At 51.0% G+C, this 20158-nt stretch overlaps 1 protein-coding gene across 5 annotated transcripts in view; it reads left to right on the plus strand.

The window, feature by feature from the left end:
* LOC137541966 (ABC-type organic anion transporter ABCA8-like) overlaps positions 1-20158 on the plus strand; it is a 246224-nt gene that overhangs the window by 56698 nt on the left and 169368 nt on the right. For 4 of the 5 annotated variants that reach the window (XM_068263529.1, XM_068263531.1, XM_068263532.1 and 1 more), the window contains exon 4: positions 14312-14470. In XM_068263529.1, the coding sequence (XP_068119630.1) occupies positions 14312-14470 (159 nt within the window). Of the gene's footprint in view, positions 1-14311; positions 14471-15147; positions 15271-20158 lie in introns of those variants that run through there. The other variant, XM_068263533.1, reaches the window with a different exon arrangement.

A 20158-nucleotide genomic window follows, 5' to 3' on the forward strand; every position in this document is an offset into this window, starting at 1 on the left:
GTGCAGGGTACAGAGTTCGGATAGGGCGAGCAAGGGTGCAGGCAGGGGTGCTAGGGTGGCAGATGTACTAGCTTACCGGCAGGAGCAGCTTGAGCCCTTCCAAGTTTGTAGCAGTGGTGAGGGGCTGGGTCGGGGCCGCAGACAGGCACGAACGGGGCTGCAGTGTAGGAGGCGCCCAGAGCATAAGTATGTCATGAACATACTTATGCCCCATTGCTGCCCAGGACCCTATTTTTTTTCTTGTGGCTGCGCTCCCATGTACAAGTGTAACTGTACTGGACATGCACGAGTATGGTCCTCACATTACCATTAGCACAAAGTCACTTGCGTACAGAGGAAACGGAGAAGCATGAAAGGCATCAAGCTACTGGGCATGTGCGGACCATGCTTACGCAGACCCAGTACTCAGATGGGAGTGCAGCCACAAGGAAGAAGAGGGTCCCAGACATTTGTGAGGGATCTGAATATGTTCAGAGGGTCAGTGCAGTAACAGTGGGCATGGGGAGGATCTATTAAGGTAAGTATTTTTTTATTTTGTGTCAGGTTCACTTGAAGACTTTGGTTGGTGAAAAGTGTGTTTTAACGTGAGCCAGAGATGATTAAAAAAACATGTTTGTTACTTACCCGGGGCTACCTCCAGCCCCATAAACATGGATGCGTCCTCCTGCGGTCCTCCGTTAAGCCGCAATCTGCTCCGGTAAGCGGCTGTGTGATGTCTGCACAAGCGCAGAAGGCCCCGGTTGACGTCACTCAGTCAGACTGAGCCGACTACTGGGGTTTCATTGCGGTTGAACGGAGGATTCCGTGTGGACCGCGGAAGGCACGCGTGAGGACAGCGAGAGACACATCCATGCTTATGGGGCTGGAGGAAGCCCCGGGTAAGTAAAAAAACATGCTTTTTAATCATCTCTAGGTCACTTTAAGTTTGGGGGTCTTGAGATAATGTTGGGGGGGGCATCTGTTTACAGTGGGCCTTGGGCGGTAGAAGGTACAAATCCGGCCCTGTATAGTGTATACTGTGCTAGGCTAGTGTTAGTCTGTGTGCAGGCTAGGCCTGCTAGCCTAGGGCAGTCTTAGCCTACTACTAGCTTAGGTAGGTTAGGGATTCTAGTCAGTTGTGTACTAGTACTAGTTTAGTTAATTATTTAGTACTGCTGTAGTCTGTTAGTTTATCAGCTTCAGTACTGTGTTAGTTAGTTACTGATTGTGTACAGGCCAGCAAACATCTGTTGTAATCTGTAACAGTCATCAGCCCGACCCTATTGATTGATTGCGTCTGACCGTGTGTGACCAACTTTAATTGTCACCAACTGTCTACGCCGCACAACTTAGTTATTTGTAACACGCTAGGGATTTATTAGTTACCTGCGTACTACTAGTACCCGTTCAGTTAATTTTTTCTACTGTTAGTGTGTGATTTTATTAGCTTCTGTACTGTGTAATAAATAATAGTTAGTTACATCACAGGCCAGCATCCGTTGTGAGTGACCTGTGACTGTCACCTGCCCAACCCTATTGATTGATTGCGTCTGACCAACTTTAATTGTCACTAACTGTCTGCCGCACAACTTAGTTACACTACTACTACTACTACTACTACTACTACTACTACTACTACTACTACTACTACTACTACTACTACCACCACCACCACTACCACTACCACTGGCCGTTTCTTGGGCCATGCGGCCCGTGCAGGCGCCCTGAGCGCTGAAGAAGGGAGGGGCACTGTAATGGAGGGGGAAGTCAGCTGCAGCCTCCTCCTCTGCACACACGCTGATACACACGCTGCTTCCGGCTAAACAGGAAGCAGCGTGTGTATCAGCGTGTATGCAGAGAGAAGACCAGCGGCTAGTGACCGGCGATTGGAACCAGGGAGGTGAGTTGTTACTGTTATCGCTTCCCTGCTGGCTGCTGCGCTCTGCATCGGAGAGGGGAGCAGGAAGGCGGCCCGGAGAGGAAGGGAGGGAAAGGTCGGGCTGCCCTCCCCGCGGCTGACTTCCCCCTCTATTATTGGGGGGGGGGGGGTCACCTACCTACCTACCCTGGGGGGCAGCTACCTATCTAACCTATACTGGGAGGCACCTACCTAATCTAACCTATACTGGGGGGCAGCTACCAATCCAAACTATACGGGGGGCAGCTACCTATCTAGACTATATTGGGGGCACCCAGGGCCGGCTCGCCCATGAGGCGGGGTGAAACGTTTGCCTCAGGCGGCACTTCTGGGGGGGCGGCACCCGCCCGTCCGTGGGTGGGGAGGGTCGCCCGAACTGGAGGAGATAGCGGGCAGGAAGGGGGTATTGGGCCTAGCGGCGGGGAGGGGGGTCGGACCCCCCCCCTCCCTCGCCTGGGTCCCCCGTCCTCCGCTCCCCTCCAGCTTGTTAGGTCGCTGGCTGGCTGAAGCTATAAGAGGCAACAGGCGGGGATCACTCACCTTCCTTGTTCCAGCGTGCGCTCCACTGACTTCACTTCCTGTGGCGTAGCAGGAAGTGACGTCAGTGGAGCGCAGGCTGGAACGAGGAAGGTGAGTGATCCCCGCCCGCTGCCTCTTATAGCTGCAGCCAGCCAGCGACTTAACAAGCTGGAGGGGAGCGGAGGACGGGGGACCCAGGCGAGGGAGGGGGGGGTCCGACCCCCCTCCCCGCCGCTAGGCCCAATACCCCCTTCCTGCCCGCTATCCCCTCCAGCTCGGGCGGCCCCCGCACACCCACGGGGGGGGGGGGGGGAGGCGGCGGCTTCTTTAAAATTTGCCTCAGGCGGCAAATGGTCTAGGGCCGGGCCTGGGGGCACCTACCTACCTAGCCTATACTGGCTACCTATATTGGAGGCACCTAACTAACCTATGCTGGGGGCAACTATACTGGGGTACCTATGCCTGGCCAGCCTAAGCTGCAGGCACCTATACCTGCCTCCACGGGCACCACTACCACCACCACTTTAATTTTTTTCCACTGTTAGTGTGTGATTTTATTAGCTTCTGTACTGTGTGTAATAAATAATAGTTATTTACATCACAGGCCAGCATCCGTTGTGAGTGACCTGTGACTGTCACCTGCCCGACCCTATTAATTGATTGCGTCTGACCGTGTGTGTCCGACTTTAATTGTCACTGTCCATAACACAAGTTAGTGAGTACTGTAGTAGACTACACTACTGCTGTTAGTAGTAGTACTACTACTATTTAATACTACTATTTAAATAAAAAAAAAAAAAACTTTAATTTTTTGTTGTCACTCAACACCAGTCACCACCACCTGCAGTCACCACCAAGTCACCACCAACACAGACTTTATTAAAGTTTACACCCTTTCCCTCCCTCTTCTACATTTTGTTTGGTACTGTATTTGTATATTGCACATACAGTACGCAGTGCGCAGTGGCTGGATAGTGTAATGGTTAAGGGCTCTGCCTCTGACACAGGAGACCTGGGTTCAAATCTCGGCTTTGCCTGTTCAGTAAGCCAGCACCTATTTCAGTAAGGAGTTTCTTGGGCAAGTCTCCTTAACACTGCTACTGCCTACTGAGTGCGCTCTAGTGGCTGCCTCGCAAGCGCTTTGAGTCCGACAGGAGAAAGGCGCTATACAAATACTGCAATTATGACTGGCAGAGGTAGAGGGCGAGGCACCACCAGGAGAGGCAGCGCCATTGCAGGAGCCACTGCCAGCAGCAGCAGAAGGTCTGGGACTGGTCCGCCGCCAGCCACTGACCGCAGAGTTGTGGAGGAGGGAGCAGAGGTGCAACAGCAGCGCGTTGCGGCCATCTTTGAGACGGGTCGTCGCCCCCGGCCCATTCTGGAGAGTCAGGCGCAGGCTGTGGTGGAAATGATGGTGGAGCAGGAAGCCACCATTTCCAGCCAGGCCTCCAGCAGCAGCGAGACCAGTGCCACCACCACCAGCAGGCCTCCACCACCGCTTGAGGCCACGGTCACGGTGACCCCATCGACCAGCCTGCCCTCACTGATCTTGCTCTTATCCACAGACACAGACACTGTGAGCATGTACAGGGATATTTTGGAGCAGTTTGAGGTGGAGATGACGGGGCCATGCAAGGAGGAGGAGTTTGAGGTGGAGCAGTTTGTTGTTGCCACTGAGGAGGAGGGGCGTGATGCAGGGGATGTTGGGGTAGAGGAGTTGGTTGAGGCGGGCTCACAGGAGATGTTTGTGGATGATGATGATGATGACGTGCTGGATCCTTCCTATGTGCCACCAGTACCACCAGCACAGTTGTCTGAAGGCAGCTCGTCATCGCAGGAGGAGGCGTTTCTGGCGCAGAGGTGCGGCCAGCACAGGGCGTGGAAGGCAGGAGCCACAGCCTGCTGCTTTAGCCGCTACCACCACCCGCAGCAAACCTCCAACCAAACCAAAAAAGGCACAATCCTCCAAGGGTACCAAAAAACCCCAGCCCTAAAGCTCAAACAGCAGGTTGAAGTCCACAGTCTGGCGGTACTTCACCAAGTGCTCAGTGGACGCGACCCGCGCAATTTGCAACAGTTGCGGTGTCAGTCTCAGCAGAGGTCGCGACTCGCGATCTGCTCAAGTTGGGTACCTCGTGCCTGCAAACCCTTAGAGAGCAGACATTTGGATGAGTTTACTGAGTATCAGAAGCTGACGGAGAGTGGCGCAGGCAGTGGTCAAACCCAGACAGCCACTGCACAGATTTCAGCAGCAGCAGCATCCGACCCTCCTGCCCATCCAGCAGCAGCAGCAGCACAACAGCAGCAACAAGAACTCACTGTCGTCCCCCCCCCCCCCCCCCCCCCCCCCCCCGGGCAGTCCTCAGTGGCCTCATCAGCTCCCTCCGCAGTGGCCTCCTTATCCTCCCGTGCAGGCAAATGCCGCCAGACCCTGCTCAGCGAGTCATTCCCTGGTGTGACCAAGGTGCTGCCTTCCGTCCACAGGCGCATCCGGGTGCTGAACAGGTTGCTTGCCCGGGGCATGTGCTCCCAGCTCCTGCCATATTCTTTTGTGCAGGAGGGGAGTGACATGAGAGCGTTGCTGCAGGTTTGGATCCCGGAGTGGCAAGTCCCCAGCCGCCACTACTTCTCCTGCAGTGCGATCCCAGCACTGCACCACTTTGCCATGGCGAATGTGGGCCGCGCGCTCGATCACGCCGTGAGTGCGCGGATCCACGTCACCATGGATTCATGGAGCAGCCGTTTTGGGACAGACCACTATCTGTCCTTTACGGCCCACTGGGTCAGCCTGGTGGAAAGCCTGAGCGAGGAAGCAGCAGGTCCACCCTCGGGCGCAGCAGTGGCAGCAGCGGCACCAGTCACCCACTATGTGGTGCCACCGCGCGGGGTCAGGGGAGAAGGAGCAGCTCCCGCCGCCAAGCAATCCTGTCTGAACAGCAGCGTGAAGGCCCGCCACTGCCAAGCGCTGCTGGAGATGAAAAGCCTGGGCAAAAACAGCTAGACGGCAGCCAACGTGCTCCGGTACCTCAGGGAGCAGGAGAAGACGTAGCTGACCCCCAGAGGCCTCATTGTCGGATTGGTGGTGTCCGACAATGCTGTCAACCTGCTGGCTGCCATCAGCAGGGGAGACTGGCTCCACGTCCCTTGCTTGGCCCACGTCCTGAACCTGGTGGTGTTCAGTTCATGCGCACCTACCAGGGGATGGAGGAGCTGTTAGAAGCGGCGCGGATAATTGTGTGCACTTTCCGCCGCTCATCTGCTGCCGCAGAAAAACTGGTAGACATCCAGCAGCTGGAGGGCCTGCCACGACACCGCCTTATCATAGATGTGCCAACTCGCTGGAACTCCACCCTGGAGATGTTGGAGCGGCTGGTTGAGCAGAGGAGGGCTGTCCAATGCTACATCTATGATGCAACTGTCGCCGGCACCGGCAGCACCACCAAACTCCAGCTACTCACCAATGCACAGTGGGGGCAGATGCAGCAGGTCTGCTTGGTGTTGGCTCCCTTCCTGCAGGGAACCAACCTGGTGAGCGAACAACCGGCATCCCTCTGCCAGTGGGTGCCCTTTGTTTGTCTGCTGGACAGGGCACTAGGCGATTTGGTGGATTTGGGAGAGGAGGCCCTGATGCAGCTAGAACAGCAGCCGCCTGCGCAGTCCACTGCTGCGCAGGTATTTGAGTCCCTGGAGGAGGAGTTGGAGGTGCTAGACGTTGCTGCTGGGGGGGGAACATCAGAGCGCAGCAGCAGTGGTGCGAGGGTGGAGAGAGGAGGAAGAGGCTCAGGGGCCAGAGGAGGAGGAGGACGCTGACCCTGATGTCTCTGTTGGACAGTCCACCCTGTTCCCCATGGCAGTGCACATGCTGCGCTGCCTGTGCACAGACCCCAGGGCCTGCCATGGGTCCATCCTGGACCCATGGCTGAGGGGGAGGTGGGATCAGTTTCTGCCTGCTACAGACCGTGAGCAGCGAGCAAGGGAGTTGCAGGAGATCCTTGTTCGGCGACTTCCCCCCGCCTTCCACCCTCTCTGTCTCTGTCCAGCAGCCAGCACAGCAGCCGGTGCCTGCGGCCAGCAGCAGCGTCAGGCGCCCATGAGACCTGCTGTCATTGACGCAGGCGTTCTACATGATAGTAGAGCAGCCGAGAGAGGAGGTGCGCGCAGCAGCCACCTTCTCTGAAAGTCACAGCCAGCGCATGACCCGGATGGTGGCCGACTACATGGGGTCCTTCAGTGGGCTTGACACCGCCAGCGCAGAGTCTGGGGACCCCATGGAGTACTGGGTGGAACGCTTGCACATCTGGAGGGAGCTGGCACAGTACGCCCTGGAAGTAATGTCTTACCCCCCTTCCAGAGTGCTGTCCAAGAAGATGTGCTTCAGTGCGGCCGGTGGCGTGGTCACCGAGAATCGCTCTCCTCTGTCCCCAGAGGGCGTGGACAGACTGACATTTTTGAAGATTAACCAGGCCTGGATTGAAGGCACGTTCCTGGCACCTGTTGTCAGCGAGAGGAGAACATGAGGTGCCTGGGAATTACAATACATTGCTTGCTGCCATACGTCACTCCTCCTCCTCCTGCTGCTGCTGTTGTATTTATTTATTTATGAATTTATGAATTTATTTATGTATTTATTGTATTTATAAAGCGACGACATATTACGCCACGCTGATTTTCATCCTCCTGCTGTCTGTGGTCCCAACGCCAGGGTCCACAGCACAATACATTGCCTGCTGCCATATGTCACTCCTCCTCCTCCTGCTGGTGCTGTATTGTAAGGAAACGCGGAAAAGCCGCCATCTCTCGAGGTGAGGCGGCTGTTTCCGCGTCCAGCATGGCGTCACAACGCGGGAAAAACGCTGCATGCCGCATAGGCAGTGCGGCGGAATCCGCATCAGAGGCGGCCCCCGCACTAGATACATTGCATGACAGTACTGGTGTGGCTGGGACTGATAGTCCACCAAGATTCAGACTTACACGCGCGCGAGCAGAGAGGCAGAGTTTAAATAGCAGTTAGAAGGGTGTCGGCTGACCAGCTGGGTCAGCTGACAAATTCCACTGCTCTCATTGGACCAGCAATTAGGGAGGTCCTGGAGAGGTCCTAGAGTATATATACTGCTGGTTGTTCACTTGCTCTTTGTCTGGCGTGCGATCACATACGTGGGAGCACCCAGATCCGTAGTCAGATCCTGAAGTGTGCCGGGACCAGCTGGAGCTGTAATCCTACACTTAGCTAGATATTTGATAGCTAAAGTACTAGTTTGATTGTGATTATATGTTATGACTTTTGCCTGCCTCGACTATCCTCCTGAACTCTGACCTTGTACCTCGATATTTCTGATACTCTGTTGCCGAACCTCGGCTCGTTCCTAGACTCTGTTTCTGCCTCCTGATTTTGTACCCCGATATATCTGATACCCCGTTGCCGAACCCTGCCTGTACTTTGACTCCGCCTTTGCCTACTGTATTTGTACTTTATCTGTCCGTGTATGTACGACCTGGCTTGTCTGACCTCGAGAACCGACCTCACGATTGGAGGCGGTTCCCAGTCCTGTTAGTGACACTTCTTCCTGAGTGTCACTCTCGGACTTTCCTTCCTACTGTCAGTCTGACTCCTCCCGTCTTGGAGAGCTCAGGTCTGCGGAAGGAATCCGTGCAGTTCTCCTTGCTGCACTGAGGCCTAGGCCTCCTAGTGTTACTGTTACACCAAAACACTACACTCTACTCAGGCGAACAGAGGTTAGTTTGTATATCGGATTATCGTGAGACTGCAGATCACTTATAATCTGGTATATATCTGTATTTCCGGCGATACTGCAGATCACCGGTAATCAGATACTCTCTGCGCCCACCGATCGTTACAGAACGCCAGACCAAAAAATGCAAATGGACGCACACACTGACCGTCTGGGCGCACTTGCCACTTCGGTGGAAAACATCAACCAAGTGCTGGGTAGCCACAAGACTTTGATTGATGTCCTATCAGGCTCTGTGCGAACCCTCCAGACGTCAGTTGATTCAGTGCGATCCCCTCCTAGTGCTGACATACGTATGCCCGTACCAGATAAATTTTTCCGGCCACAAGTCTGACTTCCGGAATTTTCAGAGTAGAGTGTTATCGTACTTCGAGTTGAGACCCCGATCCTCGGGGACTGAGACCCAACGGGTCACCTTTATTAAAACTTTACTGACTGGTGACTCCCAGTCATGGGCATACAACCTGTCTCCTACCGATACTGCTCTGACCTCGGTAGAGGAATTCTTTAAGGCCATGGCCGTAATTTACGACGACCCTGATCTTGCGGCAACCTCTGAGCGGAAGCTCAAACTTTTGCGGCAAGACAGGGGTTCAGTCGAGGATTACGCGGCTGAATTTCGCAGATGGTCAGTCACGGCCAGATTTGATAATTTTGCCCTCATGGATTACTTCTTGTCTGGGTTGTCGGAGGAGGTCTCCGATTTAATGCTAACCTTGCCCGAGCCCAGGACAGTCGATGAGGCCATCACATCGGCCATTCGAGTCGACCGTCGATTACGCCATCAGAGGCAGATTCGGGGCAGTCACCGTGCCAGGGTAACATCATATGTGGCACCCTCCGCTGCACCCTTAGTAACGCCACCTCCGTCTGTCTCATCTCCTCCGGCCTTGCCTCCACCCGAACCAATGCAGATTGGTTGTTCGAAATTGACCCAGGTGGAGCGAAGGCGGAAAATGATGGATCAACTGCCCGAACAAGTCGGGGAACGAATTTGCCTAGGAGTAGTGGGGGGTGACACCCTAGGCACGCCACTTGCACCCCTTAAAGAAAAGAAATTGCTTCTCCCTTGTACAGTTACATGGGAGAAGAAATCTGTGGCCACTGAGGCTTTTATTGACTCAGGCTCAGCGGCCAATTTTATGAACTTTAAGTTTGCTCAGGAGTTGGGTATTCCGCTCACTCCTGTGACACCCCCTATTCAGGTCACTTGTACAATCTGTCAGGGCCCGAAAAATTGGCCATGCAGGAGTACATCCGTGAAAATTTGGCCAAGGGTTTCATTCGCCCGTCCCGGTCACCTGCTGGAGCAGGGTTCTTTTTTGTCAAAAAGAAAGACGGAGGCTTGCGACCCTGCATCGATTATCGCGGTCTCAACAAGATTACTATAAAGAATCGCTATCCGTTGCCACTGATAGATGATTTGTTCACTCAGGTTACTGACGCCAAGATTTTTTCTAAGCTAGATTTGCGGGGCGCGTACAATCTGATACGTATAAGAAGGGGCGATGAGTGGAAGACGGCCTTTAATACACCAGACGGGCATTATGAGTACCTGGTGATGCCCTTCGGGTTATGTAATGCTCCGGCCGTTTTTCAGGAACTCATTAACGAGGTATTCCGGGAGGTGTTGGGGAAATTTGTACTAGTTTATCTTGATGATATTCTTATCTTCTCCAACAACCTCACTGAACATAGAAACCATGTGAGGTTTGTGTTAAATCAGTTAAGGCAGAACTCGTTATACGCAAAGCTTGAGAAGTGCATCTTCGAAGTAACATCTGTTGCGTTCTTGGGGTACATAATTTCCACCACAGGCCTGTCTATGGATCCTGCCAAGGTCTCCGCTGTTCTGGAGTGGCCACAGCCGGTTGGGTTGAAATCCCTTCAGCGCTTTCTTGGCTTCGCCAACTACTATAGACGGTTTATAAAGGGGTACTCCACTGTCATTGCTCCCCTTACCTGCCTCACTAAGAAAGGGGCAGATACCACTCACTGGTCTCCTGAGGCTTTACATGCTTTTGCCACCCTGAAGGGCCTATTCTGTTCAGCACCCATCCTCAGACATGTGGATGCCTCTTTCCCATTCATTGTGGAGGTAGATGCCTCGGAGGTTGGGGTGGGGGCTGTGCTGTCACAGCGGTCAGGCTTGCAGGGTAGAATGCACCCATGTGCGTATTTCTCTCGCAGGTTCTCCCCTGCAGAGAGGAATTACGATATTGGAAACAGGGAGCTCTTGGCCATCAAATTGGCTTTCGAGGAATGGCGACACTGGTTAGAGGGAGCTGAACATACCATCACGGTTTACACCGATCACAAAAACCTAGAGTACATCGAGGGGGCTAAGAGGTTGAGCCCTCGCCAGGCTCGATGGTCGTTGTTCTTCTCCAGGTTTACTTTCATTATTACGTACACCCCAGGGAGCAAGAATGTTAAGGCGGATGCTCTATCCAGGTGTTTTGAGTCAGAGACAGCACAGCCCTCCATTCCAGAGACCATTATTCCCCAGAAATTAATACTGGCAGCCACTGAAACTTGGGAGGATTGGAGGGAGACATTGGCTCCCTTTCAGCAAGACATTCCGGAAGGGAAGCCCGCAGGGGTCCTGTTTGTTCCTCTGCCTTTTCGCCTGCAGGTTCTTGAGATGTTTCATGCACATAAGAACGCAGGGCATCCTGGGGCATCCAGGACACAGGATTTGATAGCCAGATGCGCCTGGTGGCCTTCCTTGGCAGCGGATTGTAAGGAATACGTAAAAGAGTGTTTGATATGTGCCAAGAGTAAACCCTCCCGGCTGGCACCTGTCGGTACGTTGCAGCCTTTGCCCACCCCGAATGAGCCGTGGACCCACCTGTCCATGGATTTTGTGGGCGAGCTTCCCAGGTCTGAAGGTATGGCGGTCATTTGGGTGATAGTCGACCGTTTTAGTAAGATGGCCCACTTTGTGCCTTTGAAAGGACTCCCCTCGGCTCAGGAATTGGCCGAGTTGTTTATCACTCATGTCTTCCGTTTACATGGCATTCCCGAAGACATAGTTTCAGACAGGGGAGTCCAATTCGTCTCACGGTTTTGGAAAGCTTTTTGCCACCTCATGGGCATAAAGCTATCTTTTTCATCGGGCTATCACCCACAGACCAACGGCCAGACTGAGAGAATAAATCAGTCTTTAGAGCAATTTTTAAGGTGTTATGTGGCAGAGGCGCAGGACGATTGGGTCAGATTTCTGCCCTTCGCAGAATTTGCCCAGAATAATTTAAAAAACTCGTCCTCCGGATTCTCTCCCTTTCAGGTGGTGACGGGGAGATCACCCAAATTTTCCCCATTACCTATAGCCTCCACTCCTTTCCCAGCCCTGGAGGCCTGGCAAAAGTCATTGAAGGACCTTTGGGGGACGGTTAGAAGTAACCTGGAGAAGGCCTTTTTGAGTCAGAAGGGTCAAGCTGACAAAAGACGGTCGCTGGAGTGGAAGTTCCGACCAGGAGACTTGGTCTGGGTGTCCACACGTCACTTGACCCTAAGACAACCTTCGAATAAGCTTGGTCCCAGGTTTGTGGGTCCATTCCCGGTTGTCAGGAAAGTCAATGATGTTACTTACACCGTTGATCTTCCCTCTAACATGCGGGGGGTGAGGTCTTTCCACGTGTCCCTTCTTAAGCCAGCAGTCCAGGTGGGTCCCACTCCTCCTCCTCCTGTCTTGGTAGATGCCCAACACGAATATGAGGTGGAGAAGATTCTAGATTCACGCTCTGTACAAAACTCGGTACAATACCTCGTGCACTGGAAAGGGTATGGCATTGAGGAGAGGCAATGGGTACCGGGGACGCGCATGCATGCAGACGAATTAAAAAGGGAGTTTCATGCCTTACACCCCGAGAAACCTGGTGGGAGTTGTCCGGAGTCCACTCCTCGGGGGGGGGGTACTGTAAGGAAATGCGGAAAAGCCGCCATCTCTCGAGGTGAGGCGGCTGTTTCCGCGTCCAGCATGGCGTCACAACGCGGGAAAAACGCCGCATGCCGCATAGGCAGTGCGGCGGAATCCGCATCAGAGGCGGCCCCCGCACTAGATACATTGCATGACAGTACTGGTGTGGCTGGGACTGATAGTCCACCAAGATTCAGACTTACACGCGCGCGAGCAGAGAGGCAGAGTTTAAATAGCAGTTAGAAGGGTGTCGGCTGACCAGCTGGGTCAGCTGACAAATTCCACTGCTCTCATTGGACCAGCAATTAGGGAGGTCCTGGAGAGGTCCTAGAGTATATATACTGCTGGTTGTTCACTTGCTCTTTGTCTGGCGTGCGATCACATACGTGGGAGCACCCAGATCCGTAGTCAGATCCTGAAGTGTGCCGGGACCAGCTGGAGCTGTAATCCTACACTTAGCTAGATATTTGATAGCTAAAGTACTAGTTTGATTGTGATTATATGTTATGACTTTTGCCTGCCTCGACTATCCTCCTGAACTCTGACCTTGTACCTCGATATTTCTGATACTCTGTTGCCGAACCTCGGCTCGTTCCTAGACTCTGTTTCTGCCTCCTGATTTTGTACCCCGATATATCTGATACCCCGTTGCCGAACCCTGCCTGTACTTTGACTCCGCCTTTGCCTACTGTATTTGTACTTTATCTGTCCGTGTATGTACGACCTGGCTTGTCTGACCTCGAGAACCGACCTCACGATTGGAGGCGGTTCCCAGTCCTGTTAGTGACACTTCTTCCTGAGTGTCACTCTCGGACTTTCCTTCCTACTGTCAGTCTGACTCCTCCCGTCTTGGAGAGCTCAGGTCTGCGGAAGGAATCCGTGCAGTTCTCCTTGCTGCACTGAGGCCTAGGCCTCCTAGTGTTACTGTTACACCAAAACACTACACTCTACTCAGGCGAACAGAGGTTAGTTTGTATATCGGATTATCGGTGAGACTGCAGATCACTTATAATCTGGTATATATCTGTATTTCCGGCGATACTGCAGATCACCGGTAATCAGATACTCTCTGCGCCCACCGATCGTTACATGTATTTATTTATTTATGAATTTATTAATTTATTTATGTATTTATAAAGCGCCAACATATTACGCCGTGCTAATTCATCCTCCTGCTGTCTGTGGTCCCAACGCCAGGGTCCACAACACAATACATTGCTTGCTGCCATACGTGACTCCTCCTCCTCCTGCTGCTGTATTTATTTATTTATGAATTTATTCATGTATTTATTGTATTTATAAAGCTCCAACATATTACGCCGCGCTGATTTTCATCCTCCTGCTGTCTGTGATGCCAACGCCAGGGTCCGGTCCACAACACAATACATTGCCTGCTGCCATACGTGACTCCTCCCCCTCCTCCTGCTGCTGTATTTATTTATTTATGAATTTATTCATGTATTTATTGTATTTATAAAGCGCCAACATATTACGCCGTGCTGATTTTCATCCTCCTGCTGACTGTGGTCCTAACGCCAGGGTCCACAACACAATACATTGCCTGCTGCCACACGTGACTCCTTCTCTTGCTGCTGCTGTATTTAGCCTCCTGCCTGTGGTCCAACCGCCAGGGTCCACACAATACATTGCCTGCTGCCAGTGCCACGCATCACTCCTCCTCCTCCTCCTCCTGCTGTATTTATCCTCCTTCTGTCTGTGGTCCCACTCCCACCACCAGGGTCCACAGAATACATTGCCTGCTGCCAGTGCCACACGTCACTCCTCCTCCTCCTCCTGCTGTATTTATCCTCCTGCTGTCTGTGGTCCCACCGCCAGGGTCCACACAATACATTGCCTGCTGCCATACGTCACTCTTCCTCCTGCTGGTGCTGTATTTATCCTCCTGCTGTCTGTTTTCCCACTGCCAGGTTCCACACAATACATTGACTGCTGCCAATGCCATACGTCACTTTTTTTGTTTTGTTTTTTAATTACACCGATTTAAATGTGATTCCCCTTTAAAAAAAAAAACGCATCAGAATTACCGAACACAAATTTTTTACCGAATTTTGTTACCGACACCTGAACCGAATCCGAACCGAATTTGGTGGGCGAAACCAAATGTCCTTCGGACCCGAATTCGAATGTTCCCGAATCGAATTTTGGTACATCTTAACATGCCTGATCTATCGTACTAACTAACTTTCCAATTTCACTTTCCAGAAATATTGGTTGAGGAATATGAAAACGAGACTGAGATGGTGGAGGATGTGTATTACTACAACATAGATGTTGGGGTCTCTTTCCAGACTGAATTTACTTATTCTGTTCATTATACTATATTTGAGATTGGCAAACCAAACGACTACCTGGTTGACAGAGGTAAGTGCGCCTGCTTGGTTGATGAAATAGTAAATATATATATAACACACACACACACGCACGCACGCACGCACGCACGCACGCACGCACACACACACACACACACTGTATTTTTCAGACTATAAGAAGCACTTTTTCTTCCCCAAAAGTGAGGGGGAAAAGTGGGTGCGTCTTATATTCCAAAGATGCAGTAAATGTGGCCCCGGAATATACTTACCGGATCCTGTCACTGCGATCCTCTCCTCCTCGTCTGGCTCTCTTCATCCCAGGACGTCTTGTCATTCATTGTAAAGGGCTTCAGAGCCCCAGCTGCCCGCGGTCCTCTTCGCTACAGTCTTCCTATAGACTGCAGCCGCCATCCTTCCTAGTTACAGCGCCCTCTGTCATCATGCGCTCCCCAGACGTCCTTCCTAGTTACAGTGCCTCTGACATCAAGTGTGCGGCAGATCAACCAGCAGAGGGCACTGTAACTAGGAAGTTCCTCATAGGAAGAGGCTGTAACTAGAGAGGGCGTTGGGGGAGGATGCTGTAACTAGGAAGGATGGCAGCGGCAGCACGTGTATATCGCATGGCTGCAGTCTATACGAAGACTGCTGCGAAGAGGAGCACAGGCAGCTGGGGCTCTGAAGACCTTCACAGTGACTGACAGGATATCCTGGGATGAAGAGAGAAGGAGAATGCAGCTGAAGAGGAGCGCAGCAGCTGGGACCCTGAAGACCTGCATCCTGAATGACTGGTAGTGGGTACCCTCTGATGAAGAATGCCAGATAGGGAGGAGAGGATCATGGCGATAGGATCAGGTGAGATGTTTCATCAGGGTTTAGCCAGTGTATTTGGTGGTGGCAGAAGGGGTTGGTTAGTGTAGTGTAGCGTAGTAGGTGGTTACAGCAGCAGGGGTTAGTTAGTGAAGTGTAGTTTAGTGGGGGCAGCAGGGGTAATTGAAGTGTAGTGTGGTGTAGATGGGTAGTGTAGCTTAGATAGTGACAGTTTAGGGAGAAAAGGTCCATAAGACGCCTCTGCACTACAGACGCTCCTAGGATTAGTTTTTTTCTCAGATTCTCGCCCCTAAACCTAGGTGCGTCTTATATGCCGGAGCATCTTATATTCCGAAAAATACGCCACACACACACGCACGCACGCACGCACGCACGCACACACACACACACACACACACACACGTCCATAATAATTCATACCCCTGGCAAATTTTGACTTAAAGTTACTTTTAGTCAAACAGCAAGTACAATTTGATGACGTAAGTTTCATTCTTGAGGAAAAACAAAAAAATTCTCAGTTTTTATTTAAATTTGAGCAAAAAGTGTCCACTCCAAAATGATTCATACCCTTCACAAACTGTCACAATCTGTGGGAAAATCCAAAGTTCTATACCATTCCAAATAGTCCAAGCTGTTCTAAAGCATCCTAATTATCCTGATTAATTGGCAACAGCTGTTTTAATCAACTCAACAGGTGAAAACCAGCAGCTCTCTGCAGTTGGTTTGTGGACAGTCATGGCTAAAACAAAGGAGCTCAGTGAGGACCTGCAGCTGTGCATTGTGGCTGCTCACAAGTCAGCTCACAAGCCCATTTCGAATTTTTTTCAAGTTGCAGTGGCTACCGTGCAAAGTATTATTAAAAAATACAAGATGTTCTGCACTGTGGAAAATCTCAGAGGATGTGGTCGGAAGCCAATATTGACACCTGTGCTGGCCAGGAGTCTAGTGAGAGAGGAAATAAAGAATAAAGAATCCGAGGATCACCACCAAAGCCATCCTAGTGAATCATTATCTTTTGGGAGACACTTATGTTATTTCCCATCAAAAAATTACTTGCTGGTTTACTAAAAGTAACTTTATGTCAAAATTTGCCAGGTGTCTGAACAATTATTGGCAGCACTGTACATGTTTGTTATACTGCCTCTACTTGCTCTGAATCTCTCTATTAATCTCCAATAGTCTTTCTTAACATTTTATTTCTTTGCCACAGCTAAGATGAACTTCCAAGAAACTTTAAACATGCCCTGCTTAAGGGGTTTCCCCACTAGCTACTCTGCATTTTCAAACAGGAATGGAAGAGGTTAACCTCCCTGGCGGTATGATTATTTCTGGATTTTAGGGTCTTTCAAAAACTTTTCAGACCCTAAAATCAGGAAAAAATCATGCCGCTAGAGTCTCTGCAGCAGCCTCTGCCCTCACTCACCTCCCTGGGCTCCAACGCTACAATTTTATTCAGAGCTTTGGAGGACAGGAAGGAGAATGGCTACCATCGTCTAGATCCCTCAGGAGGTGAGTAAAAGCACCAGATGTGTGCTATACTCTGCATTGAGCTCTCGGTGGCTAGCCCGAGCTACACTCGGGTTTAACGCCAGGGATCTTAAACTGACAAAGGGAGGCGTATTTTGTTCCAATGTCCCTACTCGCTGGCTGGGGGGGTAGGAAAGCAGGACCCGCCGGAGAAGGCTTCAGGTCCAATCAAAATCATTTGCAGGAGACAGGGGCTGTTCCTATTAACTTCTGCTCCTGTCAGTCATAATGGAATCGTCTCTGCTTCTGTGAGTTTTGTGAGTCCCGCACTGATTCCGACAGAGGAGAACTGCCGGTAATCATCCAGGGATTTACCGCATGCTGTAACTTTGATGAATTAACTTTTATTGATATTTGTTGAGGTATTTCCGTACAAGTCGGTAATTTACCTCACTGCTCAGTAATTTCAGCTTTCCATGCGGTAACAGCCTTGGTGAATTGACTCTTTCCTAAGTGATCAGTAAAATCAGCTGTTTTCAGCATTACCAAATGCGGTAATGCTTGGTGAATTAACGCCATAGAGAAACTCAATTTCACACAGGCTAAAAAGGGAACTTTGCTTATTCAATGCACTTTAGAATTATTTATTTATTTATTTTTTTAATAAACCAACCATTAGGGATGGTCGGAATGCCAATTTCCGATTCCGCGGTAAATCCGCATTCCGTCATGTACCAATTACCGATTCCGCTTTCCGCTACCAATTTCCGCATTCCAATGCGGAATTTCCGCCGGAAATCATGGAAATTCTGCCCGACTTTAACATCGATTTTCTCAAAAACTATAAGGTCTTTTTGAAAACTTTTTTTGCATCTTGTTCAGAAGATTCTGTTTAATAAACCCTGAAAATTTGGCATTTCTAGGACTTACGGGGGCTTTGCTATTAACCGCTAAAGTCGGCGGATTTTTACTGTAATATAAATGCAGAAAATAGGCAGATACAGATTTTCTGCATTTTACATTACAGTAAAAATCCGCCAAATTTAGCGGTTAATAGCAAAGCCCCCTTAAGTCCTATAAACACCACATTTTCAGGGTTTATTAAACTGAATCTTGTGAACAAGATGCAAAAAAATGTTTTAAAAAAGACCTTATAGTTTTTGAGAAAATCGATGTTAAAGTCGGGTGGAATTTCCGCAATTTCCGGCGGAAATCTCCGCGATTTCCGGCGGAGATCCGCCTACAGCACTTGCATTACCGATTTCCGCATTCAGATGCGGAAATGCAATTTCCAATCGGAATTTCGGAAATTGCATTTCCGCGGAATCCGAATGAGCATCCCTACCAACCATGCCTTTTGCCAGGAAGGCATGCCGGAGCCTGTTAAAAATAGGGGTTAAAAAGCAGCCATGGAGCCATCTGCCATGTGTCAATAGTCCTGGCTGGTGGTGGTTTAGAAACTAAGGAAATGAACGGGGCCAGAGTTACATCTCAGGAGCCAGGGGCGTAACAATAGACCCTACAAGTGGTGCCTCCGCAGGGGGGCCCAGAAGCCACAGGGGGCCCATGGGGGGAAAAGTTTGAGAGACTGACAGCTAAGGGCACTGAGAGAAAAAGCGTATTCTGCTCTTGCACCATTGTTATATTGACTGCATGTGTCCACCACACAGATAAGGACTCATACACACTCTGGAATTTGTACACTGTCCCTGCTCCCTAGGGTTCGTAAAAAACATCTGTCTCTCAGTGCTGCAAATATCTGATGACTGCATGTACAACCCAACAAAGAACGGAGTCACATTTTGAATAAAAGTTGTAGACTTTCCCGTTTTCACTCTGAAAGCAATCCTAGATTCTTATCGCTCAGGGGCTAATGACCTTATGGCCTCTAATTACTTTTACAACACAGCAGAGTGGAGATTGATGTCTTACTGTTGCTGCTTCATTGAGAGCTTTTTGTCTCATACTCCAAGATCCCGTAATAAGAGTATCAATCAGCAGGGGCGTCGCTAGCCCTATTTTGGGGGGCCCGTGCCCCCAATCTGTCCTGGGGTGCCCCCGATCTGTTCCCCAGGGGTGCCCGCTGCTCCCTCCTGGCCGCCGTTGCCCCCCGGCTGTCCCTGCTGCCAGAGCGTCAGACCACAATAAGCGGGCGACCAGATAGAGTGGGCGCTAGTGGACACCGCTGATATGCGGAAGTGACATACCTTCCGCATATACAGCGTGTTGTGCCCACTCTATCTGGTCGGGTCGCCCGCTGATCGAGGTCTGACGCCGCTGGCTGCGAGAGGTGAGAGGGGAAGCGGCGGCCAGGGGCGCTCCTGTCACTACCTAACTGGGGGTCCCTGTCACTTCCTAACCTGGGGGCACCTGTCACTTACTACCTAAATGGGGGTCCCTGTCACTCACTACCTAAATGGTGATCCCTGTCACTCACTACCTAAATGGTGGTCCCGGTCACTCACTACCTAAATGGTGGTCCTGGTCACTCACTATCTTAACGGGGGTCCCTGTCACTTACTACCTAAATGGTGGTCCCTGTCACTCACTACCTAAACGGGGGTCCCTGTCACACACTACCTAAACGGGGTGACTGTCACTCACTACCTAAACGGGGGTCCCTGTCACTCACTACCTAAATGGGGGTCCCTGTCACTCACTACCTAAACAGGGGTCCCTGTCACTCACTACCTAAATGGGGGTCCCTGTCAGTCACTACCTAAACGATGGTCCCTTTCACTTCCTAACTAGGGGTCCCTGTCACTCACTACCTAAATGGGGGTCCCTGTCACTCACTACCTAACGGGGGTTCCTGTCACTCACTACCTAACAGTAGAGATGGGCCGAACCTCCGATTTTTGGTTCGCGAACTTCCGCTGAAGGTTTGGTTCGCGGAAAAGTTCACTAACCGCAATAGACTTCAATGGGGAGGCAAACTTGGAAAACTAAAAACACTCATCCTGGCCAGAAAAGTGATGGAAAACATGTTTCAAGGGGTCTAACACCTGGACCCCCAGGTGGCGGAGTGGGATACATGCCAAAAGTCCCGGGGAAAAATCTGGTTTTGACGCAAAGCAGCGTTTTAAGGGCAGAAATCACATTGAATGCTAAATTGCAGGCCTAAAGTGCTTTCAAACATCTTGCATGTGTATACATCAATCAGGGAGTGTAATTAGTGTACTGCTTCACACTGACACACCAAACTAACTGTGTAATGCACCGCAAACAGCTGTCTGTGTTGTGACGGCGTGGTGGACTACTGCGCAGTGCGCACCATGGCGAGATTGCTCTTCCTCACTCAGTGATGTCTGGTTAGGTCAGGGGTCTGCAACCTTTAAGACATAAAGAGCCACTTGGACCCGTTTTCGAAAAGAGAAAAAAACTGGGAGCCGCAAAACCGCAAAACCATTACAAAACAAATCTAACACTGTATATATTGACCCCC

The sequence above is a fragment of the Hyperolius riggenbachi genome, chromosome 12 (genome assembly GCF_040937935.1).
Source record: "Hyperolius riggenbachi isolate aHypRig1 chromosome 12, aHypRig1.pri, whole genome shotgun sequence".
NCBI classification, from domain to species: Eukaryota; Metazoa; Chordata; class Amphibia; order Anura; family Hyperoliidae; genus Hyperolius; species Hyperolius riggenbachi.